The 27,941-nt window shown below is 41.8% G+C and overlaps 1 protein-coding gene across 3 annotated transcripts in view; it reads left to right on the top strand.

Annotated features, from left to right (window-relative positions):
• The window catches only part of nbeal2 (neurobeachin-like 2), a 38,423-nt gene that overhangs the window by 1,474 nt on the left and 9,008 nt on the right, over positions 1 to 27,941 (top strand). Inside the window, exons 2-40 of one of the 3 annotated variants that reach the window (XM_061674901.1) lie at positions 8,847 to 8,935; positions 9,111 to 9,275; positions 9,610 to 9,691; positions 9,949 to 10,061; positions 10,279 to 10,361; positions 11,366 to 11,451; positions 11,551 to 11,854; positions 11,939 to 12,045; positions 12,271 to 12,351; positions 13,509 to 13,592; positions 14,351 to 14,449; positions 14,596 to 15,230; positions 15,309 to 15,441; positions 16,350 to 16,469; positions 16,572 to 16,902; positions 16,987 to 17,069; positions 17,155 to 17,247; positions 17,411 to 17,579; positions 17,695 to 17,828; positions 18,071 to 18,230; positions 18,481 to 18,583; positions 18,666 to 18,816; positions 19,442 to 19,597; positions 19,713 to 19,872; positions 20,196 to 20,284; positions 20,382 to 21,065; positions 21,164 to 21,345; positions 21,863 to 22,019; positions 22,355 to 22,498; positions 23,522 to 23,848; positions 24,764 to 24,913; positions 24,997 to 25,154; positions 25,398 to 25,522; positions 25,607 to 25,721; positions 25,813 to 25,970; positions 27,001 to 27,134; positions 27,216 to 27,323; positions 27,406 to 27,501; positions 27,603 to 27,727. In XM_061674901.1, coding sequence (XP_061530885.1) covers positions 8,847 to 8,935; positions 9,111 to 9,275; positions 9,610 to 9,691; positions 9,949 to 10,061; positions 10,279 to 10,361; positions 11,366 to 11,451; positions 11,551 to 11,854; positions 11,939 to 12,045; positions 12,271 to 12,351; positions 13,509 to 13,592; positions 14,351 to 14,449; positions 14,596 to 15,230; positions 15,309 to 15,441; positions 16,350 to 16,469; positions 16,572 to 16,902; positions 16,987 to 17,069; positions 17,155 to 17,247; positions 17,411 to 17,579; positions 17,695 to 17,828; positions 18,071 to 18,230; positions 18,481 to 18,583; positions 18,666 to 18,816; positions 19,442 to 19,597; positions 19,713 to 19,872; positions 20,196 to 20,284; positions 20,382 to 21,065; positions 21,164 to 21,345; positions 21,863 to 22,019; positions 22,355 to 22,498; positions 23,522 to 23,848; positions 24,764 to 24,913; positions 24,997 to 25,154; positions 25,398 to 25,522; positions 25,607 to 25,721; positions 25,813 to 25,970; positions 27,001 to 27,134; positions 27,216 to 27,323; positions 27,406 to 27,501; positions 27,603 to 27,727 — 6,473 coding nt within the window. Of the gene's footprint in view, positions 1 to 8,846; positions 8,936 to 9,110; positions 9,276 to 9,609; positions 9,692 to 9,948; positions 10,062 to 10,278; positions 10,362 to 11,365; positions 11,452 to 11,550; positions 11,855 to 11,938; positions 12,046 to 12,270; positions 12,352 to 13,508; positions 13,593 to 14,350; positions 14,450 to 14,595; positions 15,231 to 15,308; positions 15,442 to 16,349; positions 16,470 to 16,571; positions 16,903 to 16,986; positions 17,070 to 17,154; positions 17,248 to 17,410; positions 17,580 to 17,694; positions 17,829 to 18,070; positions 18,231 to 18,480; positions 18,584 to 18,665; positions 18,817 to 19,441; positions 19,598 to 19,712; positions 19,873 to 20,195; positions 20,285 to 20,381; positions 21,066 to 21,160; positions 21,346 to 21,862; positions 22,020 to 22,354; positions 22,499 to 23,521; positions 23,849 to 24,763; positions 24,914 to 24,996; positions 25,155 to 25,397; positions 25,523 to 25,606; positions 25,722 to 25,812; positions 25,971 to 27,000; positions 27,135 to 27,215; positions 27,324 to 27,405; positions 27,502 to 27,602; positions 27,728 to 27,941 lie in introns of all 3 variants that reach the window. The other 2 variants (XM_061674900.1, XM_061674902.1) reach the window with 2 other exon arrangements.

The raw sequence follows: 27,941 nt of genomic DNA, 5'->3' as shown, positions 1-27,941 counted from the left end.
GTGGGATCAACATGAAAAGTGTGGGTGTCGAAAATGGGTGCAATACCCCTGATTAATATGACCAGTAGTACTAATAATTAGATTTTACATAGAGCTTTTCTAAATATAAGATGCAAATAAACTATTTGCAGCTAAAAATAACTTTTCAAAACAGTAAATAAAGATGCTTCAGTTTTAGAAGTAAAAATGGTTTGCTCCTCTTGCTGCTCTGTGTCAAGGGCCGATTTGTGAACAATATCAAATGAATGATCTTCAACAATTGTCAGATACATACAGATTGCTCATTGCTCTATATGCGGAGATCTAGTGGGTTACACGGTTGCAGGCCACCCCCAAATCCTGAAAAATCAGAAACTATTTATTTCCCTCCTCTCCTCCAACAGAAAGGCTGTAACACAACAGTTTTTGAATGTAACTATAATTTATATGCAATATACTGTACTGTATAATTGCTTGATGGATTGATTTTAGTGTGCGGAACCCTCAAGCCAAGAAGTGAGGTGGACACAAATGACCAGCATTGAGCCCAGAGGGTTAATCAATTAAAGTTAAAGAATTTCAACGTGGACCTTACACACCTTAAATTTTTCTGTATGCAGCCCGTGGAGGAAAACATTTGGACATTTCTGCTCTAAGTAGTCATAAAAAATTAGACAGATGTTTTATTCCTAATTGTATTTAATTATTTAATTTTATTGTAAGCCACTGTAACATTATAGACAGTTTAAACATTAACACTGCAATTAAATATCAGAAGAAGAAAAAAAAACAGTTTCTACATATTGATTAAATTAAAATATATTCCACGTAAAAGTGAAATAAAAATGTGCAGCTAATTGGTTTAAAACAAGTCTTGATGATTATATGCGAAGGTATTTAACTTACAAACGTTAAATATAACTGAACTGTATTCTTTCGCATACAGTACAACTCGAGGAAGCCCGTATACCGCGAGTAGTACCCGTACCACACTTTGAGAATTGCTGCTCTTAATTGTCCATAGGTGTGAAAGTTGTTTGTCCATATGTGCCCTGCGATTATTTGGTGACCATTCACCTCTTGCCCAATGTCAGCTGGGATAGACTCTGGCTGCCCCGCAATCCTAATGAGGACAAACGCTTCAGAAAATGGTTGAATGGATGGATTATTGTGGTTATAGTTTACAGTAGTGTAGAACTGCACTGTATCACAATGTCATAATGTTTAGCTTATTGGGTTACATAAGACAGACAAACTATGACAAACAGCTCTCGGCATGATGCCATTGCAAACTACAGCCAAAATGATCAAGATTGTTGAATTTATACCCACGTTGCCTCTGTGTGTGGACATACACTAACTCAAAAAGTTGTGTTAGAAATGTGAGCTAATACTCATTGTCAAGTCTCCACAGACAGGCAAACTTAGTTTTAATAATGGGTTTAATATTTACAGCACATTCATTCATACATTGCACATTCATAGGCGTGTACAACAGGAAACAATTATTATGACAGATCCAAAACCAGATCTGAGCTGTTGAAATGAGTCGACGGGTTTGTGAGATGTCTGCGTGTAGTAAAGCTGGCATTTATCATTGTAATGTCAGGATTGCAATATAAGGGTTCCCATTAGATAGTGCAGGTGTATCTATTGTTTTTGATGGCAAGTCTATGCCTGGCAAAAATGTAATGCCATTTAAATGAATAAATCCTGTTTAATATTCAAGTTCCCGCAGGATAAAGCAAAGCGAACAATACATATAATGACTATGAGTCATTTATTATACATATACTGCTTTTATTATTGTTTACCATTCAAGTTTGGTTGCCAATTGTGAGTGTGACTACACCGTGTCCTGATGCTTTTTGGTGATGGGGATGAAAGTATTCCAATTCTGCATTCATGACATGTCTTTTTATGATGGGGAACGACAAATTGGCAGTAGATGATATTACTATTTAATGTGCTGGCAATCTGCTTCAATGCCTGAGGACGGAGGAAAACAAGATGAGACTTTTTGCCCAGTTATGATTAAGTGGGGCAGCGGCTCCTCTTTGTCTTATCGCAGCAGCTCTATCTGAAGTGTTGCTGTCTTCACAAGGATGATGTCTTGTCATGCACAAGGACATTTTTATCATTTTTTTTGTAGCCAGTCTCTGTGAAATTTGACTGAATTTAAGAGCTGCATTTCAGACCGTCATGCCTGTCAAAGTCTGCAAGAGTGATCATTTGGATAGCAATTTACTGTCAAAGTGTTCATTGTGGTCACATTGGACAGATCCTAACAGAAGGGTGTGATCTTCAGTTCTTGGATAATTTGAATGTGTGTTTTCAAAAGAGCAATTTGTTCCTTAATGTGGTTAATGTTGATGTAAACATCTTTTTTTTTGCTACAGATTTTAGAATGAGGAAAAATGCCTTACCGACGTTTACCATTACATTTTGTGGGTAGCGTTCAATTTATAACTGAATTTTACAAAGTAAAGAAGTAACACAACTATCTTTAACTCCTGGTGGTGCTTTGCCATCATCTTGTGGCATGTATGGCAATTATAAACCTTTTGAGTGTCTTTTCAACTTGCAGATTTTCGCTATTCGTGGCAAGGCTTGGTCCCCATCCCCTGCAAATAGAGCTTGTGCTTTTTTGTGACAGTGAGGGGAAAAACTTAATGAAATGAAATCTGAGCCGGTTACACATTCCAATCCCATTGTTTGTAACACGGGGGTAACAATTCTCCGTGGACCAATTAACAGACACCCGAGTTTCTGGCTCCACCCTTACACAAGCATTTGCTCAACCTCTCACATAGATGTTGACTTCAAATAAACACCCTATAGTCTTTACAGTTGAGTAAATAGATGCCCCAGGGACTATTTGAGGAAACTACTGTATCTATGAGGCTGTGCAATTTTGCGCTGATTCAAATGAGGCATTTTGTTAATGCTCTCACAGTACCAATTTAGTTATATTTGTTTCAGTTGGAAAAAAGGCTTAATGCATTTGCATGTGTGCAAATGTACTGGAGAATGATGCTGGAGTTTTGATTGGTCCTAGTTTTTAATCTTCACAGCCTTGTGTGACCGAATGGAACATAAACGTGAGGTGAAAGGTAGCAGCTGAGCCACTTGAGAGAACAATCACATCCGTAATTCATGTCCTGTGTACTGTATGTGTGTCTGAACATACTGTATGCTTCTCCAAAGCCAGAGTTGAACTGTTTTCAAAGAGAACTTATGAATGAGGCAAATTAGCATACACGGTGCCATTAAAAGACCTGACCTCCATTCAAAGGCCTTTTTTGTTTGACAGTAAACACGGCTTTTGACCTGGAACCCTGTTTTAGACACAACAAACACACCCAGACAAATTGGGCAAACAGATCTCACTGTTGTTGCGCCTAATCCTTCAAGTCAAACTGGAAAAAAATGAAAAGAAACGACAGCACTCTTAATCTAAACAAGTGATTCAAACAGGTTTGTCCCATCGCCTTCATCCTGCAGTATTCTCTGTCAGAAGAAAAGTTGTTCTGGCTTGCGTGTGATGAAGGAACTAGGCTTCCTCTGATTGTGCAACAGATCGCACACCCCTGGCAGGCAACGAAAGCCTTTTTAGGATCAACATAAATTCATGGATGATGTAAAACCGATATACCATAATGCATCCTCTTAATAATAAATATGAAGCTTTGCATTGTTTTGGTGGTAATGTGTCATCATCACAGTCATAAACTTTAGCTTAGCATGTGACTTTTAACACAGTTTGTCATCTGACCTTTTCAGTCCCAAATGCTTTCAAAGATCATGGATGTTTAACAGAGACACAGTTAGGTAAGTAGGCCATAATAGACGCATCAACCAAATAAAAATGATTGGCTGCATGGATATGATGTACACACTGAAGGCAGGCATACACATTAATATGTTTTGCCTGCATCCCCACTGTATTGGACACTCTTAACTACCTGATTGGTGCCAGGCCTTGTTACATGCTTACGTATTAATAGTGTTCACATTATTTTACTCATTTGTGTTACTGCCTCGGCCAGGCTAAAGCAGAACTGTATTTGCATTTTTTAAATATACTTGTGTGTGGAGTCAAATTCAATTTAAATTTGTAATATTTTAATATCTAAATATTTCTTTTGTAATATTTTTCTCAAGCTTTTCTACCGGGATCAAACTGTCGCCATCATAAAAACCTTATTAAATGTACTGGCAAGTAACAGTTTAAAAAAAAAAATTACGGTCACTGTCATACAATCGTAAAAATAAATGTATCACTGTTAAACAACATAAAAAAATTAAATATAGTCTTAAATAATGAGAAATGACAAAGGTCTAATCTGAAGGTCAGTTATCAAGCTTGTTTGTGAGAAGAAAACCAGTGAAAAGATTGAATAAAGACCTGATGAGTCTGGACTTAATAATAAAGTTTCAGCCTGAGAAATAGTGGGTGCTTATCTGGTGATTATTGGTTGCGTGGGACTAATTAAAATGACGACATGACATCCTGGCTCTGTTCATCTTCACAGCCGAGAACCCTCATCCAACATTGGTAATGATGAGGATAGTGATCAGAGAAACAGTTACATTTACACCGCACAAACAGATATTTCTAGTCTTTGTTGCCTGTTGGATTTACCATTGATTCCCAAACACGGTACCGTGGCACCCTCGTGTGCCACGATCATCAGGAGTGCTGCGGGAAATTATCCACTTTCACTTTATTTATTGAAATATTATCATTTATTAATTGCAAATATATCTTTGTTCCTCTGTGCCATCCATTGTTGTATATAGTAGTGAGAGTCAGAACAATTAAGTTAGTTAGCAGAAGGTACGGGAAACGTGTGTATCCACCCATTGCCGGTCATGCAATGGAATTAGTCGTGGCTTCCTGCGTGTATATCAGCTTTGTGTTCAATTAAACAGGCCCAGATGTATTACTGAATACGTCATTTTGTGAGTAAATTGAGACGAGATGGTCGTTATTTTAGTCATCATACTTTTTGTGAATTTTTTTTTCCTTGTCCAAAATGTGTGCATTGGCTCAATAAAGTTTAGAAAACATTAATTCATTCATTCATCTTCCGTTCCGCTTATCCTCACTAGGGTCGCGGGCATGCTGGAGCCTATCCCAGCAATCTTTGGGCGAGAGGCGGGGTACACCCTGAACTGGTCGCCAGCCAATCGCAGGGCACATAGAAACAAACAACCATTCGCGCACACATTCACACCTAAGGGCAATTTAGAGTCCTCAATCAACCTACCATGCATGTTTTTTGGATGTGGGAAGAAACCAGAGTTCCCCGAGAAAACCCACGCTGGCACGGGGAGAACATGCAAAAACCACACAGGTGGGGCCGGGATTTGAACCCCGGTCCTCAGAACTGTGAGGCAGATGTGCCAACCAGTCGTCCACTGTGCCGCCGGTTAGAAAACACTGGACCTGAAAAGCAAGCACAGCTCACATGACACGAATGATTTCTGCACTCTTTACCAGCACAAGGGCCAACAAGCAGGACAATCAAAGTGTTCTTTGCTGCCGCTAAAGCAGGGAGACGCAGCCAAGCAGAATGTTAAGCAGCAGCTGCAGACAGAGCAGATACATGTCTGGAGTTGACACACCTCATTGGGCATAACAGATGGGCAGTGTTAGTGTTTTTCATTTGGCCCTTTTGTGCCCACACATCACATGGCCCGTTGCTGTGGGAAATATTAGAAGTCTGTTGCTGGGAGTGTTGATCTTGAGAAAAAGCAATGTTGTCTCAGACAATTACTCAATAAATTGATACTGATTCAACAAGGTATTTCACGTGCTTTTACTTCTTATCAGCAAACGTTTTTTTTTTGTGATAATATTTTTGAATTCGCCAGAAATGTAACACTGTCAGCGAAATGAACGTAATGTACAACAACAGCTTGGAATACAAACAGATCATGCAATATGTGGACAAAGGTATGGAGACATAAATTCTACTGGATGAATTCATAAATCAGGGTTTTATAAAACAGTATCGGTGCCGATACCGCACGTATTGTATCTGCTCATACTCGTACTCAAAAAAATGCTCCAATACTATGACACCAATACCACCATACCAGACTCCTGGGCACGTGGATGAGGAGCCATGTAAGCCGTGTGGCCATATGTAAGCTCGTAGAGTCTTAAGGAAAACACAACCGGAGCCGAGACTCGGTGTTTGCCGGACGGGCTGCCGCCGCAACTCGCGAGGCGGCTGCTTCCCTCGCCATCTGAGAGGAGTTCATCATCTATTTTGCAGGGCAACTGCAAGTGATGCTCCACAAAATGGATGAGGAACTTATGCCATGTTCAAGAAAAGTCTGTGTTTTGTGTTTCTGAACAGTATTTGATGAAGATAAAATACATTTCCACCACAATTGTTGCTGTATTTGGTCTCAAAAAAGGGATATTGGTTGGTGAATTCCTTAGTTATTATAATTGCGGTTGAAACATGTTAATTTAGCTCTATTCTGAAAAACATGTATCAGTGAACTCAGTTTTTTTCATGTATGCGCTTGCAAGTGTTCCATTCAATTAGCATAAATAGGGTCCCACAATATTGTTTGTGCGGCAGGACGGTTTTTTTTTAATTTTATTTTGTTTTTTACTTCAACCTCCCGCCTGTTTGCTTACAACGTGCAGAAGAGGAAGGCACTTGTTGTGAATGAAGGAAATACATTTTGGTTAAAGTGAGATGTCATTTCCTGATTGATCTCCTGATGTTGGGACACTGAGAAACATTTAGTTAGAGTGCTCGCTGCGGAGGAATGAGCTGGCCAGCTGCGGACCAGCATCGGCACATCTGGGACCGGGTGGCAGGATTCTGGTCTCCCCTGGTCAGACTCATACAATGAAAGATGGACTGGGTCATAAGTCTATGCCAGCTGGTAATGTAAACTTCAGCAGATTGCAAGCAGTAGAAAAGACATGAGTGCAGTTTTTGTTAATTGCATTAGTGATGCAGTGTGCAAACTGTGCCGGTTAATTATGCAGTCCCATTGCAATGAAGCTTTGTGTCAGAATACTAAGCTCGTTACAAATCTAAAAGTATGCTTGTCAGTTTAAGGGAAGCTGCCATACTTCACTGACAATATATTATTTTTGTACTCTGACTCAGTCCGAAAGATGTCATGTCTGCCCTCATGCCGCCTGTTCAAGAGAATCAGAGACTTTATGCATGCTCAGCTAATCACAATCTCCCGCTTATTCCATCATCCAGCACATCAAGGCATGTTTATGGATGTTGTGTGTGTAACTATTCTGATACCATCGCCTTGTTCTTACGGGTATGCCATTTTTTTTGCTTGCATATAATTATTAAGAATCGGATGAAACCTGCTTTGACTTATATTCGCGACCTATGAGACATTTTACTCTTGAGATGGGTGTAAGATAAAGAAGGTGGTGTGAGGTGGGAAGACAGGAAGGATGTGGTTCACAAAAGCTCATTAAAGCACATTTCTTTGTAAATAAGTTGTTGTATACATACATAAGCAGCAACATGTAGCTTAAAATAACAACTTAAAAGTCATTTGGATGATACACAGGCTTGTAATAAGGAAAAGAGTGTCTCTGTCTTTGCCATGGTAGCCACAGAGCCCCTGTTATACTGCCATGTAATATTAGTGGACGAGCCCAGACACCTCACTTCAAAACCTGATATTTTAACACGGAAGACGTTTGTTTCATCCCTATTGTTTATTCCCTACTGTTTATTGAAATGCTGGAATAATAAGAATATGTTGTCATTCAGCCAATTCTGATGGCATACTTTCAAAGTTGTTTCAGCATTGCAATGAATTATATTATATTCATGGCTAGTTTTGTACAGTAACTTGTTTGGATGAACATTCAAGTTTTTAAAAAGGATAAAAAATGTCTTATGCTTCCCTGTCTGTGAGTTAAATCTCTTTGCAACATCCTGTTACAAAAATCAGGTCGTAAGGCTGACAGAAGGAGACACAGTGTGCCATTTTGCTTAGCAGGTGTTATTTTTTTTCTTTTTGAAATGGGAGGACAACCTCGGTCTGCATTCCATTTCTTTCATTGTGCTATCATTTCTTGATCACTGACATGACTGGGCCTGTTTAATTAGCTGATGTCTATGTATCACATATCTTTTGCAGCATTTCCACTCTGGGGAGCAATGAAGGAGTTATATTCTTATGTGTGTGTATGTTGTCAATGTACACAAATATAAACATTAAAATAAATTAATACAAATATAGCTAAACTACCAATTGTAGAACATTTTGAGGTTTTCTTAAAACTCAAATAACTTTCAAAATATGTTCTAAAAATGGTATTGCACTTTTCATTCTAATTTGTTATAACATTTTCATTTACATTATTTTCATTGACAGTTTGGGAGAATTAACATCAATGTTTATGATAACACCCATACTGAACACTTCAACTTTATGATTAGTTTTTTTTTTATATTTGCATTGTTACATAATGGTGCCATTCACAATTACAACTATCTCACATTTACTGTTCATAGCGTTTGTGTAATCAAGTTATGATTTGGACCAGTTTACTTACTACTTCAATAATCAAGTAGCATAATCTTCTCAATACAGACACCGCTATTATGTCTTTATAACTGGCCAACTACAACAATATGAATATAAAATTGCATAGTTCTGCACAACTGCAAATGACACAAATCTCTTTGACAGTGTCAATCAAAACAGAGCATCATTAAGAATTAACAACAACGTTTTTCATACAGTTCATGTATTGTTTTTTTAAATTAAATTGTGCTAATAGTCATGAGTTTGTACTTTGAGGCCTTAACTTAAGTTCTTAGTGTTAACTCTGCTCCCTCCCGTTTTAGAAAGATGTGGGCTATCTGCAGCAGTGGCTCGAGGCATTTGTGGGATCCTTTGAAAGGTTCATAGACGTGCAGTCGCTCGAGCCTCGGAGGTAAGAAGTTCTATCTTTGACACTAACTGTGTAGCTTCCGCCAGTCCCCAAAGCAGAATGAACTTTGGCCTCTAGCACGGATACCGTTTTGACATGTTTATTTTACAGCTAAACCTCTGTGAACATGCCTTTTTTCTGTCCTCCCTCACATCTCCACTCCCTCTAAATTCTTCAGGCTGGAGGAGTGCACCTCCGAGGTGCCCCTGCTCCCCAGGGATGTCCTGGTCTTCCTCAGCACGCAGCTTTGGCCAAGTGCGTCGCACCTCTCAGACTCCCATGACCACAGTCGCAAATTTCCCCATCCTCTCCTCCTCATCAAGTTCTTCATCATCGTCTGCAGGTTAGTCTACTAATCAGTGATGGATGAGATTTTAGCATCGTGTTGGAAAATAAGCACGGAATTTTTTCGACATTCTGCAAGTTACCAAATACTAATATAGACACAAATATCAATAATAATAAAAATAGTCTAATTCATTATTGACTCAAGGGAAGCTGACAAATTACAGTTATTTTGTTTCTCCTGACATTGCGACATGAATTGTGCAAAGAGGCCGCAACCCTGCGTCAGGAAGTTCTCCCTTTCATTGTGCGCTTATACTGTGTTCTTTACCGTAGATGGCCATCTTGCAAAGGGTTCACTTATCTAATTCTGCATTTCTTTCAACTTCTAGAAACATGGAGAACATCGACCCAGAGAAGACGCCTGGATTTGTTTTTGAATCGATAAAGCTTCTGAATTTTTGTTTGCACCAGGTATGGCCTTTATGAACTGAACAGGAAACAGATTGTGTTCTATGATAAATGTTGGTGTGAGAATGTTCAGTCAGTAAATAATCACAAAATTTGCCCTTTTAACCCCAAAAATGTAAATACCTACACAAAATATACTTTGCAGAAGTTACATAACTGGTTTAACGTGAGCATGTTGATGAGAGACCTCCTGAAAACAGGTGTATGAACACGAATGTTTGTGTGCCCCTTTGTGTCATTGTATTGTTTATGTTCGTCAGATAAAGAACAGAGAAGGGGAGCAGTCCTCCCTGCAGTCGGTCGTGTCTTACGGACTGGTGTTGTGTGAAAGTGTCTTTGACCCTTATCAGACGTGGAGGAGACGACTGGCAGGGTGAGTGTGTGTACAGCATGTGTGTGTCGCTCTGGAGGTGGAATTTATTGACATAAACCTCCACCAAGCTCCCCATATTATGCTTTTAACATCTTAGTCAACTGTAGGGGATGTGTAACATCTTGTCTGGGTGCCTCTTGACGTCATATCTCAGTGCAGCGGTATTTTGTTGGCATGAGTCGGAGGGCCGGACTTTAGCCTTGTGCGCATGTTGCAGGGAGGACGTTAGCTTGCTGGAGAGGAACAAGTACAAATTCTCTCCGCTGCCTCTGCCCGAGGAGCTGACTGCTCTCTTCCACGGTGAGGAGCTCACCCTTTGGCCTCCTCTCTGATCGTCGTCAGACTTGCATACCAGGAGAACCAAAACCTGTTCTGTACATATACTGTAAATATACTGTAAATATTGGCATGTTTTTTTTCATGGCCACTGCTTTCTTACTCAACTTTCAACGTATTGACTCCAACCTGGAACCAAGAATAATCTCAGTACACCCAAATTCCCTTACATAATACGATTTAAAAAGGAGATATTTGGTGCTAATACTATTATTCAATAATATAAACTCAATAGCCCCAGTAAGTTGATGCAATGAGGTCCAATACAAGAGCTGTATAAAAAAAGTCTGCCATTAATAAGATCATAATGCTCAGTTTTGATTGACAGTGCCACAGAGCTATTAATAACCTGAGCCCCAGTTAATTTCTTAATGAATAATGCATTTATCTTCATGACATTCTTCAGGCATATGTAGAAGGTGGGGATATCAATTGGTACTTATTCAAATTAAGACTGTTTGCTGATAGCAAAGGTCAACATTTTGCATTTATTATTGTGCTTGTAGTTTGCAGTGGTGTCGAAGGGCACTGGATAATACTGAGAGCTGTTTTGCCCCTCTTAGCTAAATACATTTGCCAAATGCTTGAAGTACGCCTACATATAATTTAGTGCAGTTCTACACCATTGCAAACTACAATCTCAATAATAAACATATTGTTAAAATCACTCCGTAACTCAATATTCAGCATTATTACCTTCACAAAGATAGAATTTTCACAGCTCTTGTATTGGATTTCAGGGTCAAAACAGGTCCCGAGTCAGTTTTTATTGGGTCCCTGATTGTTAGAGTAAAATGGCGTAAGCTATTTTATTGATTGTCATGCGGGCATACATTTTCTCTGTAAAGGGCTTTTTGATTTGTGCTTCTGTAGTAAGCCTAATACGTTCATTTTCAGTATTGTATGATGACGTGTATTTATTGTATCTCCATTTGAACGTTGACCGATGTATGATTTCACATTTACAGAGAGTCTGCTGGACAGTGAGAAGATCCCAGAGCATCTCACACTCAGGCTGGTTCATCTCCAGGGAGCTGTCATCAGTGGGGGCAAGGTCTGTCGCCATGTTTATCCTCATATCCTCATAATCAGAGTTTATTATTGTCTGGGAATGTGATTACCGTGGATTATCTTGCATTATGTATCTTTTCAGAATAATGGTCTCCTCGCTGTCACCTCTCACTCTGTCGAAGACCTCTTCTCCGTGCTTCAAGCTTGGTGTTGCCGGGGCTTCCATCAGTCTAATGACATATCGCTTCCTCGGCTGACCTTGAAGTGTCTGACCGCAATGATCCACCTGTTGCATTTTAGCAGCCCCTCCGAGCGGCAGGTTGAAATCAAGACCATACTGCAGAGTTTCTTCCAGCTCCTTAACTGGAACCGTCCGCTGAGCAGTGAGCAGCAAGATAGGCAGAACTCTGAGGAGCGCTTGATCTCACTCCAGCGCCTGATGCTGAGTAAGATGACTACATCCACATGGAGGTCACATAAATGACTCATGTGACGATGAAGCTCACGTTTCTGTGTGCTCCTGTTTGTAGCCGCAGTCCCTGAGATCCTGCAGTGTTCGGACCGGCCTGCCCTCCAGGCTGTCTTCCTGAACAACAACTGCTTTGAGCACATCCTCAGGCTCATACAGAACAGCAAGGTTAGCCACTGGGCATTCTAAAACGTGTCTGTCAGCTTTTTATTCATGTCTGGTCTGCACAGATTTCCTCATTTATTTTTCTCATATTGCTGAAATGCATTTCCTCATTTGTTTGCCTGATTGCTGTCTGACTTCTCTCAGCAACATCTGTCACTCGAATATAAAATCGTACTTTACGTCTAAGTGACTGTATTTCTTTAAATGCACTGTATGTATGTCCTGAAGCTCTTTCAGAGCAACAGGCCTAGGCCGAAGAGTGAGTGTGACCTCACTACAAGTTTACTCACAGAGGTCAAAGTGGACCAGGTACTCCCCCTAAATAAACCTTTGGTGTTGATATTGACCTGTCAGCAGGAAACTCAGCCTTCTCGCCACTTGTTCACAGCCACGTGTTGTCTAAACAGGAAACCTTAGACAGGAAAGCAGACTTATGAAGCAAGTAGCATGATATGATAAATATCGCTTGGGGTGATACAGTGACCTTATCTTTGCGCATATATCCTGAGAACAAGCTCATACTTTGATACAGGGTTAGGTTAGGGTTTATACAGGCAGTTGGACACTGAAAACGAAGAAACAACTGTCACAGACGCACATTTTCAAGCATGAAAAAGGGCTAAGAATGTGAATGTGGAATTTGAAAATCTAGTAGCGAGTGCTGATGCAAAACATTATCACATTATCATTATCATTCAAAATTAGTGGGCACTTTGCGTAGACATCTTGCGCAACAATCTCTTATAGCTTGGCGGGGATTGGTGGAACACTGTTCTCAGCAGTCAACTGAAAAAGAACAAAGAGCAGATGTGCTCACCACTTCCCACCATACTACCCCCGGTTCATACAGTATACTTTCCTTTGAAATCAATTAAAAGCACTGTAAATAGATTGGTTGAATACTGGCTTAGAATTACATCATGTAAGGAGCATGTTCAGGTAATTGCAAATCTGACCATTTGAGCTCAGCTACCATTTTGATTAGCTGTGTCTCAAAATCAATGGGATTCTTGTTTTGACAAAGCCAAATAAGCTTACAATGCATTTGTTTGAACATTATGACAGGAAAGCTTGATGTATGGAAGTTTAAATACAGAGATAGACCGCTCATATTGATCATACAAAATATAACGCTTCGAGTTAGAGGCTGAATTTCCTGTTGATTACAGTGGACTAGTGTCTTCATAGTGCATGAGTTGGTTGATGCATGGCTCCAATTACTTCCTTGGCTGCTGGTTTGGTGGCACCAGCATAAAAAAAGACCTTTTTAGTGTCCTGCGGTTGGCTGTCGCCTGTCTTAATTGTGTCTTTCTTTGCCCTAGTTTCATAATCCTGGTGTGGAAAAATAACTTTGCTCCTTTCTTCCCACTTCTACTTCAATCCCACTCTTTCTTTCCTGGTGGATGTTGCACATTTTGACTAATTGCACTGCTATGATGAAGCATATTTTCCCTGTGTTGATGTAGGTACTGGAGCGAGGCTCCGACAGCATCACAGTGCATGCTTTAGGGGTCCTAACAGCCATCATGAGTAACTCTCCCACTGCAAAGGTAAATACTTTGTCAATAGTTATCATCGGGGTCCGATTGTACATCATTAATCTTTAAGTATGATACTTTTATACATCAGCCAGTCATTACATTTTGACAGCTTGCGCAATCTAAACAGATCCAGTACAAGAGTTTTATATATATATATATATATATATATATAAAAGAACAACGCTACCTTTAACAAAGATAATGATGTTCAGTTGTGATTGACACTGTCAGAGAGGTATTGTTTAATTGTATTTAATGTTTATTAATGTTGCTGTAGTATGCAGTGCTGTGTAACTGCAAGCTACAGTATATTTCTAATTTCGTCAGTTATTTAGCTACATGAGACAGTCAAAATATGAGAAACACCTCTAAGTATAATACAGTACTGCGGTTTTTGCTACCATGCTATAAGTACTGTACGGTTCTGTGTGTGTGTGTGTGAGAGAGAGAGAGAGAGAGAGAAAGGGAGAAAGAACGCTTATCACATTTAAGAAACATTTTGGGAAAGTCTCTGATAAACCGCTCCAATCTGGTGCAGGTTGTTTGAATGTTGAGCCACTGGAAAGGAGGAATAGATAGGCTGAATAAAACAAACACGTTGTAACACATTTCTGGGGGAAGAAAATTCATTTTGATATGACGTCACTAGGCAGGCTTTTCTTCATTCATGCCGGAAATGTCATTGTGTTCCAATTAGCTTATGGAAGTGTGCCAACGTTTGCCTACTCTGTGGACCTTCGACTCGCTATTTCTGTCTCGGCTCACAGGAGACTTTCAAGGAGCGGATCGGCTACTCCCAGCTCTTTGACGTGCTCAAGAGTCAAGGTCAGCCCACCAAAAGGCTGCTGCAGGAGCTGATGAACATGGTGAAAAACATTTTTCTCTCATTGTCTGCTCATTGCCTACAGAGCAGTCAATTTTCTCTCGCAAATGACCTTTTTAAATGGCGTCATGTTGCCACGTCTCGAGCTCATCCTCATTATGAGCCACCTCTGTGTTTGTTCCTCTCCAGGCAGTGGAGGGCGAGTATGCACACGCACACCACTTAGGAATTAGTAACGACCAGCCTCTGCTGCTGCTCCTGCAATGGCTCCCCGAGTTGCACGACCATCGCGAGCTCCAGCTGCTGGTGGCACAGTGGCTGGCTACTGTATGCGGCGGGTCGCTATCTTGTCGGACTGTATCAGTGGAGGCGGGCATGGTGGGGGCTCTCCTGCAGGTGCTCGCACAGCCGCAGCACTTGGACAGGCAGTGCGCAGATGCCCTGCTGGTCCTCCTGCAGGACCTGGGCTCACTATGTCTGAAGCCCGAGGAGTTGAGGAGCCTTCTCAAACTGCTCAGGTTGGATCAGGATAATGGCGCGCATCCCTTCTGCACTCGCATTATCCAAGTTCTCTCGGCAATGGCGGCGCGAGAAGGTCGTGACGGCGCCTTGCAGTACTTTGATCTCACACCCCCTATGGCGGGTATCATGGTTCCCGCAGTCCAGCGATGGTCAGGCAGCAACTTTGCCTTTCATGCCTGGCTCTGCCTTAATATGGACTTCCCCCATACCCCTCAGTTGGACTTCCACCAACCTGCCGCTAACTTGGTCACCGCAAGTCAACACGAGATGGGAAAAGGACCTCGCAGGAAGCAGCTATACAGGTAGAAGGGCAGAGCCGGCATGAGAAATTACATTTGTCGAGTATGTTTTGATTTTTAAAGCTCTTGTCTTCCATAAAGTTTCTTCACAGCTAGTGGAACTGGACTGGAAGCCTTTTTCACAATGGAGGGTGTGCTGGTCGTGGCTGTTTGCACTAAAAAGGATTACATGGCTGTTGCATTGCCAGAACTCCCACTAGCTGACTCACGTTGGGTGAGTACAGTGAGGACTCAGATGGTCCCAAATATAAAGGCAGTGGATCAGGCAGTGGAAAATAACAAAAAAAACAAAAAAAAATTGAAGGCCCTACGGTCTGGATGTTTGACCTTAAGCAGGGATGGGTATGGCAATCAAAGAACTGATAGTTTGCGCTTCGTTAGTTAGTTTGTGGTTACATGATCTGTGGGAGGTTTAGCTGTTTATACACAGACTCCTGCTTTGACACGACTTCTTCATGCAGCACTCTTAGTTCAACATCAGAATGGGAACAGGATTTACAGTTTATCAATAATTAATGTTTTTTTTTTTACCCAGAGTCAATCACAGAAACTTTGTCCAATGCACATCGCTTTCCTTAAGCACAATTTTTAAACAAACATTGAAGTAAATGTCCTAAATTAGCAAGGAATTCGGTCTTGTGGTCTTGTTCATATCTGTTTTCATCTTTCAATGCAAAGATCTTTCTCGGCACCTTTTTATTCATCCTCCTTCCATCCATTTTCTAAGCCGCTTATCCTCACAAGGGTCGCTGGAGTGCTGGGGCCTATCCCGGCTATCTTCGGGTAGGAGGCGGGGTACATCCTGAACTGGTTGCCAGCCAATCGCAGGGCACATTTAAACAAACAACCATTCGCACTCACATTCACACCTACGGGCAATTTAGAATCTTCAATCAACCTTCCATGCATGTTTTTGAGATGTGGGAGGAAACCAGAGTACCCGGAGAAAACCCACGCAGGGAGAACATGCAAACTCCACACAGGCGGGGCCGGGATTTGCACCCCGGTCCTCAGAACAATGAGGCACACGCTCTAACCAGTCTTCCACCATGCCACCCCGTTTTTATTCAGTCCATACTAAAAAAAATAATAATAATAATTTGTTGTTTATTACGTTTTCAGCATTCAGTAGCCATAGTCCACATTCAAGGCCGTCGTCCTTTTGGTCAGAACCTGGTCAACATCTTCATTGATGGCGAGTTGTCTAAAACAGCTCAGATTCGCTTTCCATCTTTGAGTGAGGTAAATTACATTTGTTTCTTATGTTACCTGCTCACAAGGTTGAAACAAATACAGTATTACCTCAGAGAAAAAATACCTATTTTCAATTCATTTTCCTTCAAGCCTTTTACCTCCTGCTGTATCGGCTCTGCGGGCCACCGGACCACTACTACAACAACCTCGCCTAATCTACTCACATCCTTATCCTCCGGCCAGTCCCCGGAATTTGCCTTTCCCGCCAACGCTCCCTCCTTGATCCGCTCTCAGTCCTTTCCAGCCAACTACGCAGGGGGCCGCTGGGGCTCTCTCAATGACTCCACAGTGCAGACCATCCCAGCGGGGCTGCAGGACACAGAGTGGGGAACACCCTCTTCTTTGGATGGACTCCTGGGCACTGCCTTCATTTGCCATGAGGCTTTGCAGCAGAGCCAAACAAAAGTGCTCTACGCTGCAGGTAAGGCACACCGCTTTAATACAAAATGGCAATTGTATCCAGACGTGTGGGAAACATAGCATTGCTTTCTGCTTTCTATCACAGGCCCAAATAACGTGCCCTTATTCAAAGCGGATGGAGAGTTGTCTGATCTTAATGGCAAGCTTGTGCTCTACTACACTCCTCAGGTAACCAACTGAAAAAGTTATGAAGTGTTGAATTCAACGAGTACATTTTATTTTAAAATTGCATTTGCTCTTTTGTATGCTTCAGGCATTTAAAAGCCAAATTTGTTTGGATTTGTCTCCTAATCATCAATATGATGGCCGACTAACAGGACACCGAGTCATCAACTGGGACATTAAGGTTAGGTTCATTGTGGTTTTAACAAATTGCTTATCTAAATACTTTGAGCTCACTTGCTGTGGATATATCCCAATGTATTTTCTGATTTGGCAAATTCTTTCCCCATACAAAATACATACAGTATACCAGTAGGTCTCTGTCTGGATGTGTTTTTCCCATGCAGGATGCCATCAATGTGGTTGGGGGCATAGGGGTTCTGCTGCCCCTCCTTGAGCAAGTTTGCGAGGAAGAGAATGTGTACAACGGCGCTCAGGAGATCTCAGAACTGCTCGGACCAGAACTGACAGCATCGCGAGGGCCGGCCGCTATGCTGCTGCCACTCAAATCTTCAGGTCAGATTCTGTTTAGTTAACTGCACAACAATGACTGCAATTGCATCTGTTTTGTTGTTGCATTACGACTGTCAGTAAGTTTCTCGTTGTTTTTTGTTTTGTTTTTCCCTTCCAGAAGCGAGACTGGAGAGGAACAGTATCGCGTCCTTCTTGCTGATGATGAAGAACATGATCCGCCGTCATCCTGTCAATCAGGAAGGCCTGCTGCAGTGCCACGGGCCTAGCATCATCGGAGCCATGCTCACCAAAGTAAGAATGGGTAATTGTACTGGCAGGGAGCTAGTTACGAAGTGATTTTCTTTCTTTTTGCATTGCATTGGTGTAGTATATCGATGGATTTGGTTTTATAGTATCTTTTGTTTTCCTTGCTTTCTTGAATTTGCCACATGACTTGTACTGACTTGAGTTCATTTCAAGTAAATGTTAAATGTTAAGCTCTTAAAATGGTGAAGCCAAATGGACATAAGTATACACTTTTCTCCTCTCTGCAGGTTCCAGGGACTCTGATGGACATGAACGTTTTGATTGCATGTCGGCTGCTGCTAGATCAGGTTTTCAACGAGGGAAACGGTCCACTTCTGCAGCAGTTCTACCAGCACCTGCTCTTTGATTTCCGAATCTGGACCAGAAGCCATTTTGCTGTTTGTCATGGTAAGACATAAGCAGCTCTTTTGTTGCTAATCCTTTAATTTCTATTAAGGGTGTTTTTGATGCTTTCAAATATGATTGCATTAATGCACAGAATGTGAGAGGTGGCTTAAAACAACCTACGGTTGGAAGAAAATGTAGGAAGTTGAGGCTATCACACTTTAAATGCTCTGTTTTGTGAATTAATTAATTAGTGCAAGTTGTCTCCGAAATGTCATACAGTACTCAACAAATAATATTTTCCTTCCCGAAGATCACGTCCAGTACATCTCGTCCGTGATACACAAAGGAAAGCAGCGCATGAAGAGGAAATATGGAGTTCAATACATTCTGGATACCATACGCACTTACTACAGGTGAACGTTGACCTGCTTCCAAGAGAATATGGAGAATTCCAAACGTGTCATTGAATTCATTTTCATCATGTCTCATTTGCAGCGCGGACAAAGATGGCGGCTGTCTCTGCGATGAGAAGCAGACGATTCAGACGTCTCTGTTTGCATTGCTGAAAGACTTCCTCAAGTCTCCGACAGCAGAGGAGCTCCACAGTGTCCTCGCTTACATTCTGAGTGCAGGAGATGAGCAGCAGGTACTTATGCTATGTCGTTATTGTTCTTTTTTTTTTTTCCTATGCGAAATGTTTGTTCTCAGAACGTTCCGCGTTCACATTGACCTGTATGATGGGCAGTAGTTGGCGATGACATAATCTCTACAAAGTAGTCGAGCATGGACTACGGAAGAACCAATTTCATTTTGTTGACGATCGGGATAAAAGTACAGAGTAGGGATTACTTTTTGTGTATGCGTTAGGGCAGTTTAATTTGGCATGAGACCAAAAGGCCCAGGTTCAATTCGACTGTACAAGCTGCGTTCACATATTGTAATGGGTTTAAAGCAGCGGTGAAATTTCATAAATGCACATACAACACATGATAAGAAGTTTGTTTTGTGTGCTTGTTAGTGAGTAGATTTTGTTGTAAAACCTGTATAAAGGTGAAGTTCCAAGATTTTTCCAGTGATATAGGAATGAGATATGAATTCATCTTAATATGCAGTTGTTGGACATTTGTGTCGGTGTACAATTTGGCATTGTGCAGCGGTCCTCTGTGTGCCATTGCAGTTTGCATATACTGTGAACATCCTACCTTTTCGGACACTTGACTTGTCCCTTCCTAATTCATGCTGACACCTCTTTCTTGTGTGTCTTTGTTCAGGTAGTAAAGGCCCTGGATGTGCTGTATGAGCTGTTGCGGAGCAGCCCTCCTCGTGAACATGTGCAGGCTGTGCTGCTGGAGTGGGGAGTGGAACAACTTTATAGTCTCCTTCTCAATCCAAGCTTTGGAGATCGCGCCAGAGAGATGGTCTTCAGGGTGAGAGTATTTTCTTTTTCTTTCCTTCTCGCTATCTCTCGTCTCTCTTTCTCTGCAGAGCATCACAATCGCTTGGGACACAATCGGTCATTCAAATCGTACGTTGTGCGTGCAGGTTCTATACAAAATCCTCAAGAGCGAGCGTGTGTCCGAGCGCAACAAGCAACGCCTCAAGCTTAAGGACTTTGGCTATCTCGGCCTGGTGTTTTTCCTTGAAGACATTCCCGTAACCATGACGACTGTGAGATGTCTGTACGAGCAGGTCCTTGCTACAGGTAATTCAATTAAAACACATGAGGCCTTTACAACAGTAAAGGGGAACAATAATAAAGTAGATTAACTCTAATCAACATCTGACAGCATTCGATGCCAAAATGAAAACGATTATCAGAATATGCCCTTATTTCGATCGTCCTCTTAAATGTGTTTGCTATTTTGTCCTAGTCCATAGCTAGTTAAGCACGCTGTCCAAATTTGGTCAATTTCATATTTTTTCACAAATCAATACTATGAGTTAATTGTTGACCAATGTAAAGTGTTGAAATGAGAAGTTTCCGGCTACTAAAAATAAAATAGAAAATCTGCTGCCTCCTCACAGAGTCGAACCCGAACTTTAGAGACCTCCTAGCTGTGGTGTGTCTGTCCCACCGAGCCGACCTGGATGTCCGCCTGGATGTTTGTCGCAAGGTCAGTCCGATCTTCTGCTACTCTAGCATCGTTAAGAATAATAATTTTCAGCAATAAAGGCAAATTAATTTCACGTCTCCTGTGGTTCTGCGCACAGCTCTTTCACCTCATCTACCTCAGCGAGGATTACGTGAAGCAGCTCGCCAAACAGCCCGCCTGGCAGGATGTTCTCACCAAGCTCTATGTGAAGGAATCCTACGAGTCCCACGCTGCCAGCATCTCAGGCTCCACTGAGTCAAACTTCCGGCCTCCTTTGCGTAGAGACCAGAGTCTGCTCATAGAGGATGCACGTACAAGCATCTTTCTGAACTACGGCACCTCGCAGGAGGAAGACGACGACGAGGAAGAGGAGGACGGCGGCCAGCGGGATATCTCTGAAGGATACTCTGATTTATCCCAATCACCGCTCAGTCGAGTTAGGGGCCAGCTGAAGACCTTCAAGTCATTCGATTCTGCAGACCAAGAAAGTCACTCGTCCTCCCTCTCCAGTTCCATGGTGGTCGATATTGTCTCGTCTCGCCTGGATGAGGAAGGGAGAGAATACCGGCCCTCCTCCCCGTACGGAACGTCGCCGCCTTTTGATCTGGAGCTAGGCAGCATGGGAGAGATGGTCACTCCAGCAGGTAGCCTCACAAACACACCATCCCCTCTGGAGCACAGCAAACCCTTTCCACCGCTCAGACCCAGGAAGAGCTCCAGTCTCTCCAACGTTTTGGACCACACCAGCTACGGGACAGACCCTCCCACTGGAGACACCATCTCCAACACATCCAACCCACAGGTTTGTAGAATGACGGTCATATCTTGAGCTTTATCTCTGAAAGCTTTCTGGTGTTTCCTGAGAGACTTCAGGTCTGCGTGTTGCTTGACTTTCAGCAGACGCCAGAAGAGGAGCTCTGCAACCTGCTCACCAACATAATCTTCTCCGTGCTTTGGAGCGGCAGTGGGGCGGACGGTCCCGAGGATGTGATCTGGAGAGAGAGGGGGCAGGTGTTTTCTGTGCTCACTAAACTGGGTTCTTCCTGCCAACTGGTCCGCCCACCGGATGACATCAAACGCAGGTCAGCATCTCTCACTGGACGTTTAATTGTATCCAACCAGGAGGATACATTTGATTCATACACAAGTCACAGTTTTCTATTTGTAACCGTACTTGAGATCATAACCGTTCCATTTTTATTTTATTTTTATTTTTTAATGTGTATTTCAAAAGGGAATTCCAGTTCACTTCATAACCTTAGTGGAACCTGATTGTGGGGGTTACGGTTAGTGGTCATTTACTATCCTTTTGAAGTTGAGATGAATGGTAATGCCATTAATCCACCCGCCACAAAAAAAAAAAACACAAAAAAAAAACAAAATTGCCATGTATGGACTCACACTGCGTTGCGGCTTTTACTGATGTTGACTTAGTATTTATTTACATCAACAGTACCTCCTATAAAGTTTTGTCGGTGCATGTTTTTATCGTTATCTCTTGGGGATCTGTGGCAGTTTTAGGTTTACATTATGAATTGCTTTTTTTACGACATCAGATTTGATGCCATCATGTGGCGCTATTCCTGCTGTGTGTAACAGTTTGCTAGAGATGATGCTGGAATCGTCTTTGTCCGACCTGAGGGATGCCCAGGGCGTGTTTCTACCTTTTTGTCCCAGCCTGGTGAGGCTCCTCAGGCTGCTGCAGGACTTCCTCTTTTCCGAGGGCACCGACAATCATACACTATGGAGTGAAAAGGTACATCCGACAGTCTGCATGACACATCGTTCGTATTTTCTTTCTTCATTCTCAGCAGCAAATGCTTGAAACTTGATACCACTTGTGTGGTGAGGATGTGTCAGTTTAAATGCCATTATTGATTTGACATGCACATCCTCATGCTGGGATGGGACTCAGAAGTGATATTAGTATATATCCAAGCTTCCCTCCAATAATTGTGACAGCTGGGATGCATCACAACATTTTTAACATTGTAGTTAAGATCTGGTTGTTATTGTAATTAATAGATTTGGGTTTGGAATAAGGTCTACGCTTTTACTGCGAGTCCTTTGTTGACAGTCGCTGTATCACAGATCTTTGAGGGGGTGGTGAACCTACTGGACAAGTTGCAGGCCTGGCATAGCACCCCCGGCAGCCCCGGCTGCACCGAACTGAAGGAGATGTCCCAGATCGGCCTACGGATCATCACCGGCTATATCCAACAGCGGCAGTCACAGGTCGGCTTTCGTTCATATCGCCTGGAATATTTAGCTAACGTGAAGGGTTCACACAGATTAAAGGCAGATAACAAATACCACATCTTGTATGGGCTTCATTTCAAAGACATTTCAGTCATTCCTCTCACGGGGAGTGTTTTTTTTTTTTTTTTATGAAAGGGTAGCTCCTCTTTGAGTTATGACTGCTGTTATCATGGGACTGAGCAAATGCTCATAACTGAACCAACCACAAGGCTTCCGATCACATGATTTATTGGTTGAGAAAAACTCATCTGAAGAGTAGAGCAACTCCCACACAGACATTTATCAAAATAAGTCAAATTAATTGTACTGTGACTCATCATCTGTAGAATATTTAGTTTATTTTTGTGTTGTTTAATTTAGAATACAAAGCATCAGTGTGATTTAACGGATTCGATTAGATTTCTTAGATCTGTTTATTTTTTCTTCCTGCAATGAGGTAATCAGAATCAGTGATTCATGCTCTACTCCATATGTATTATCCTCCTGATAGCTATATCTGAAACTTTGCAGATAAGTGTTCTCTTCCTACTATCTAATAATATATGGATTTCAGTAGGTTGAATAAACACAGAAAGATATTTCTTTGACGCTTTCAGTCATTTACACGCCCCAAAAACTTTACAACTGTTAATTTATTACTTTGGGTGCAGTTTAAAGTAGTGAAAACTGCACCATCGAGAGATGTGCCCAATATATATATCTTATGAGGACACAATTATTATATGAAAGGATTTTTTTAAATATATGAGTAAGTAAAGATTTTGGTAGCACGTCTCACTGGGTCCCAATATGCTGCAGATGGTTAAAATACAGACTTACCAACAATTTACAATTAATGCAAGAAAAAAAACAATCAAAAGCATCAGTCTTACTAAAAGGCCTGCCTCAAAATATGATTTGAACTGCTTTTTAAAAATATGTACATTTAAAAAAAAAAATCACATAGTTTAATCATTAATTTAAATTGATTTCAATGAAACAGTCCTCATGTCTACTCAGGTGTGTGTGATGGCCTTCGTGAAACTGCACAGCCTGTTGCAGACAGTGTTGTGTCTCAGTTGGGAGGAGGTCTGCTTCCTGCTGGGACGCATTGGCGTCCCCTTGTGGCCAGACAAGGAGTCGACGGACAGCAACAACGCTGAGCACGCAGAGATGTTCTCCCAGGTGGTCCCGGTCGTGCGAGCCCTCCTGGACCAGCACGCAGATCCAGTTACGGTCCAGCAGCTCCTTCCGAGTCTGCCCATCACGAATGGCAGCACCACATTCGCCCAGGACCTGAAGGCTTACTGCCACACACTCGAGTGGCAAAGCTTTTACCAGCAGCAGGTCGGTATTCCTAGTAAAATAAATAAAAAAATAACCAGATATTATGATGTCATCAGACAAGATCTTTCCCCTCGGAAAAATATAAAGCTATCTTTCCAAAGTGATGTTATGACAAGTTTATGAAAATATACAAATGGAACGAATATATTTCAAGCAGATGTCACTTTATGTTTAACATTGAGGCAACTGAGATATTTTATGAAGATATACCAAACAGAAAAGCTCTCCGTTAAGCTGAAGTTTATACTTCTCTTTTTGTTTGCATTACTTTTGTGTACATACAGTATCTCACAATATGGAAATGTGTGTATTTCAACTTTGTGTGACCCCGTCCTTACTCATATTGTCGCTGTCCGGTGAAATGAAAGCTCATCTGTAAGGACTTGGGCTTTGGAACTTTGGGCTGAGGTCAAAAAAATGGCAACGAAATGTTGGAGAGAAATAAATAAATATACTATTAGTTTTTTTTGCCCTTTCTTTCCAATACGGGAAGAAAAATCTGCCTTGTTGTTTGGATTTAAAGTCACAAGATTATATGCAAACATGTTTGTGCTCACCGTTCACTAACAGAACATTTGAAATGAATGGCATATACAGTAGGATTGTTCTACCAATTTACATAGTGGTAGTGAAATCCAATAAAAGAAATGATTCCCAAACTGTGGTCTTTAACCAAAGTACTGTTGTCTTATGTTATACAGTTCTGCACCACTTCTCGCAACCACTCGAATAAACATATTGATACCTGATTGATTGATTACCTGTCTGACAGTGTCAGTCTTATGAGTTAATTAGTTTGTAAGTGATGGTTTATGAGAGCATTGTTGACTGTTAACATGACCTTTGTCAACAAGTTCAAAGATGTCAATTTTGGAAACTATTAAAAGACGTTTCTGCTGATTCCAATGGGTGCAGGTTCAGCCCACAATGGAGCAGTATGAGCTGGACACGTTCGGGCGGAGTCATGACATCATGTCCAATTTCTGGAATTCCTGTTTCGACGACCTCATGAGTACGGCCTTCAGACGCGACAAAGACAGATCGGACAGCAAAGCAAAGTTTCAGGTTGCAGCAACTTGCAGGGCGCTCACGGTTACCTGCGGCGTTTGACCCCTCTACTTACCCGCCACCTATATGTGTGACAACAGGAATTGATCGTTGACCCTTACCTGAAGCGTGTTAGAAGTGAGAACGGACGCTACGTCAGCTGGCAAAAGCAGAGCTCCAACCAGCAGGGGGTGGTGCGGCAGCACTGGAGGGCTCTGCGCAGGCTGTTGACCAGCGAGAGAGCAGTGTGGGCCAAGAAGTAGGACTTCTTCGTAGCCAATGTTATTTTTATTCACTTTACCCAAACATGCTTTACATTCCTTCTGAAAGTGTGCTTTGCCACTTTCCTCTGCAATCTGTTTGTGCCTCAAAGGACTCTCCAACTCACTTTTTGCAGCCTAGCCTTCAACCTTATTCCACTCTCACTCCCCTCTTTGTCATTTTTCACAGACTCAGAACATGCATGAATGATATAGGCTTCATTTTTCTTTTTGTTGTCCAGAGTCCAGCCTCAGGTCAAGTGGATACTTTCCAGTGCGGAGACGTATTCAAAAATGCGCCTCAAACTTGTGCCCAACCACCATTATGACCCCCACACCGAGGCCAGTGCCCAGAGGGACAACATGGGTTCGTCACACAGTGGACCATCATGCGCCTTGGCAGTTTGTTTTTTAAAACTCCAAATACAAAATGATGTCATTATTTTTCCAGGAGTGGACAGTCCACGTTCCGAGCTTCTCCCTCTGGCTGTTGCCAAAGAAGCCAAAGTAAGCGATATGGAGGACGACCAGTTAGGAGAGGAGGATCTTGTATTTTTAGATAACAAGTGAGTCAACGTGCCTGAATGTCTACTTCACATTAAGCCGTTGATGAGAACACCTTTACAATAGGCTGAATGTTCTTACTTTTGCCTTTAGTGTTGAGGCTGAAGATGAGAGCCAAAAAGAAAAGCTGGTTTTATCTGAAGACTGTGAACTCATCACCATCGTAGCCAAGGTACCCGGCCGCCTGGAGGTTACTACGCACCACCTCTACTTCTACGACGGCAGCATTGAGAAAGAGGAAACAGAGGAGGGTGAGGAATCTACACTCCATTCAATGCACATGCTGTACAAGCCTGTATTGAAAATTGTGCCTTTATGAAAGTCATAATGCTTAGTTCGGATTGACACGGTCAGAGAGGTGGAGTGGAACCTCGGCTTTCATGATTAATTTGTTCCAAAAAGTCTGACTAAAACTGTATCCTACAAAAACTGAAGCAATGTTTCACATAGGAAATCATGTAAGTCCAAAAACAACAAAACAAAACAAATATTTTATAGAGAACAACTTTACATTAACATACGGAACACAATGCCAAATAAAAATAAATGACTAGTGGAATAGATAAATGAACATTAAACGTCACTTATAACTTTAATGAAGATTCTTGATTGGAGAGGGAGGATGAGAGGTTATTGTTTGGACAGGACCCCATCATTTTCCTACTTTGCTACTCATTCTTTTGTGAATGATATGGTTTTTCTCTATCACTTGAGATTTTTTGGGAGCCCCATAGTGTCTTACCGAACAATCACACTCAATACATAAGCACAAAAACATGTCAAAATACTTCCAATGAACGCGCGGTCTGACGCTCACTCAACAGCTTTTAATAAAGTTAAGCATGCGTATGTGATGCTTTGTGTGGGCGTTCCATTCCAGGAAACGAGTGCCCGGGCAGGGGGTGATTTTCAACTGTAGCCTAAAACTGGGACAAAATTTGGGCCCAGAAAATCAGCGAAAACCAAATCGTACAAATACTAGAGCATACGAAAACCGAGGTTTATTGTTGTAGTTTGTAGTGATGCAGAACTGCACTGCATCAAAAAGCTACCAGAGCTTTTTCCAAAATATTGATTCTATTTAGCAATATGCGTGGAAACAGCTCTCAGTAGCACCATGTAACACTCCAATAATAAACATTGTTTACCAGAACTGAGAATTCATTGGATGTGATCAGATTTTGCAGGTGTCCCTAATATTGTGGCCCGTGAGGCCATTTTGAGAGTGTAGTTATTTTAGTCTAAAGTAAGCATCTGCGTGAATATTGTCCCTCCCTCCAGGAATTGGATTCGACTTCAAACGGCCTCTGTCTCAGCTCCGAGAAGTCCATTTGAGGCGCTATAACCTGCGTCGTTCTGCACTGGAGCTCTTCTTCATCGACCAGGCTCACTACTTCATCAACTTCAAGAAGAAGGTGATGCAGAGTTTATACAGCATTTAAACTTTGCCGTGGTTTAAAATCTCATAACAGAGTCTTTATCGTTCCTCTTTTTAGTTGCGTAATAAAGTTTACTCAAGGATTCTGGGCCTGCGCCCTCCTAACCTCTTTTACTTTGGATCCCGATCACCACAAGAGCTGCTGAAGGCATCAGGCCTCACACAGGTGTTTATATCTTATTTTATTCTCCCTCGTTGGATTATAATTTGCACATATCATGCTGATCTGATACTGATGTGTTGCGCAGAAATGGGTCTGCAGGGAAATATCCAATTTTGAATATTTGATGCAACTCAACACCATCGCTGGGCGCACTTACAATGACCTATCACAATATCCTGTGGTAAGACCACACAAGATATGAGAGATAATTGAGGCAGTGCACACACACACACACACACGCACTATTTGGCAAGAAATGACGTTCATGTTGTCTTTGGTCAGTTCCCTTGGATACTCTGCGACTACACTTCCCCTGTTTTGGATCTGGAAGACCCGTCAGTTTTCCGAGACTTGTCCAAACCTGTCGGTGTGGTCAACCCTCGCCATGCACAGGCAGTCAAAGAGAAGTAAGTTACAACGGCATGGACTTGGGCTTTGGAACCAGAAGCTCACGACTCAAGTCCTGCACTAGAACAAAAAGAAAAATGACAACCAGTTGTTGGAGAGACTCTTGTTTGCTTGTGTCGCGTGCAAAGAAATATATATAAATTGAATTCCTCTGTGAGGGGATTATAGGTATATCATAGCAATAATAATCATAATATAATAATGTGACTATAC

The sequence above is a fragment of the Phycodurus eques genome, chromosome 4 (assembly GCF_024500275.1).
Source record: "Phycodurus eques isolate BA_2022a chromosome 4, UOR_Pequ_1.1, whole genome shotgun sequence".
In the NCBI taxonomy this organism is placed as follows: Eukaryota; Metazoa; Chordata; class Actinopteri; order Syngnathiformes; family Syngnathidae; genus Phycodurus; species Phycodurus eques.
The sequence above is the reverse complement of the archived record's forward strand: the minus strand, read 5'-3'. Positions and strand labels throughout refer to the sequence as shown.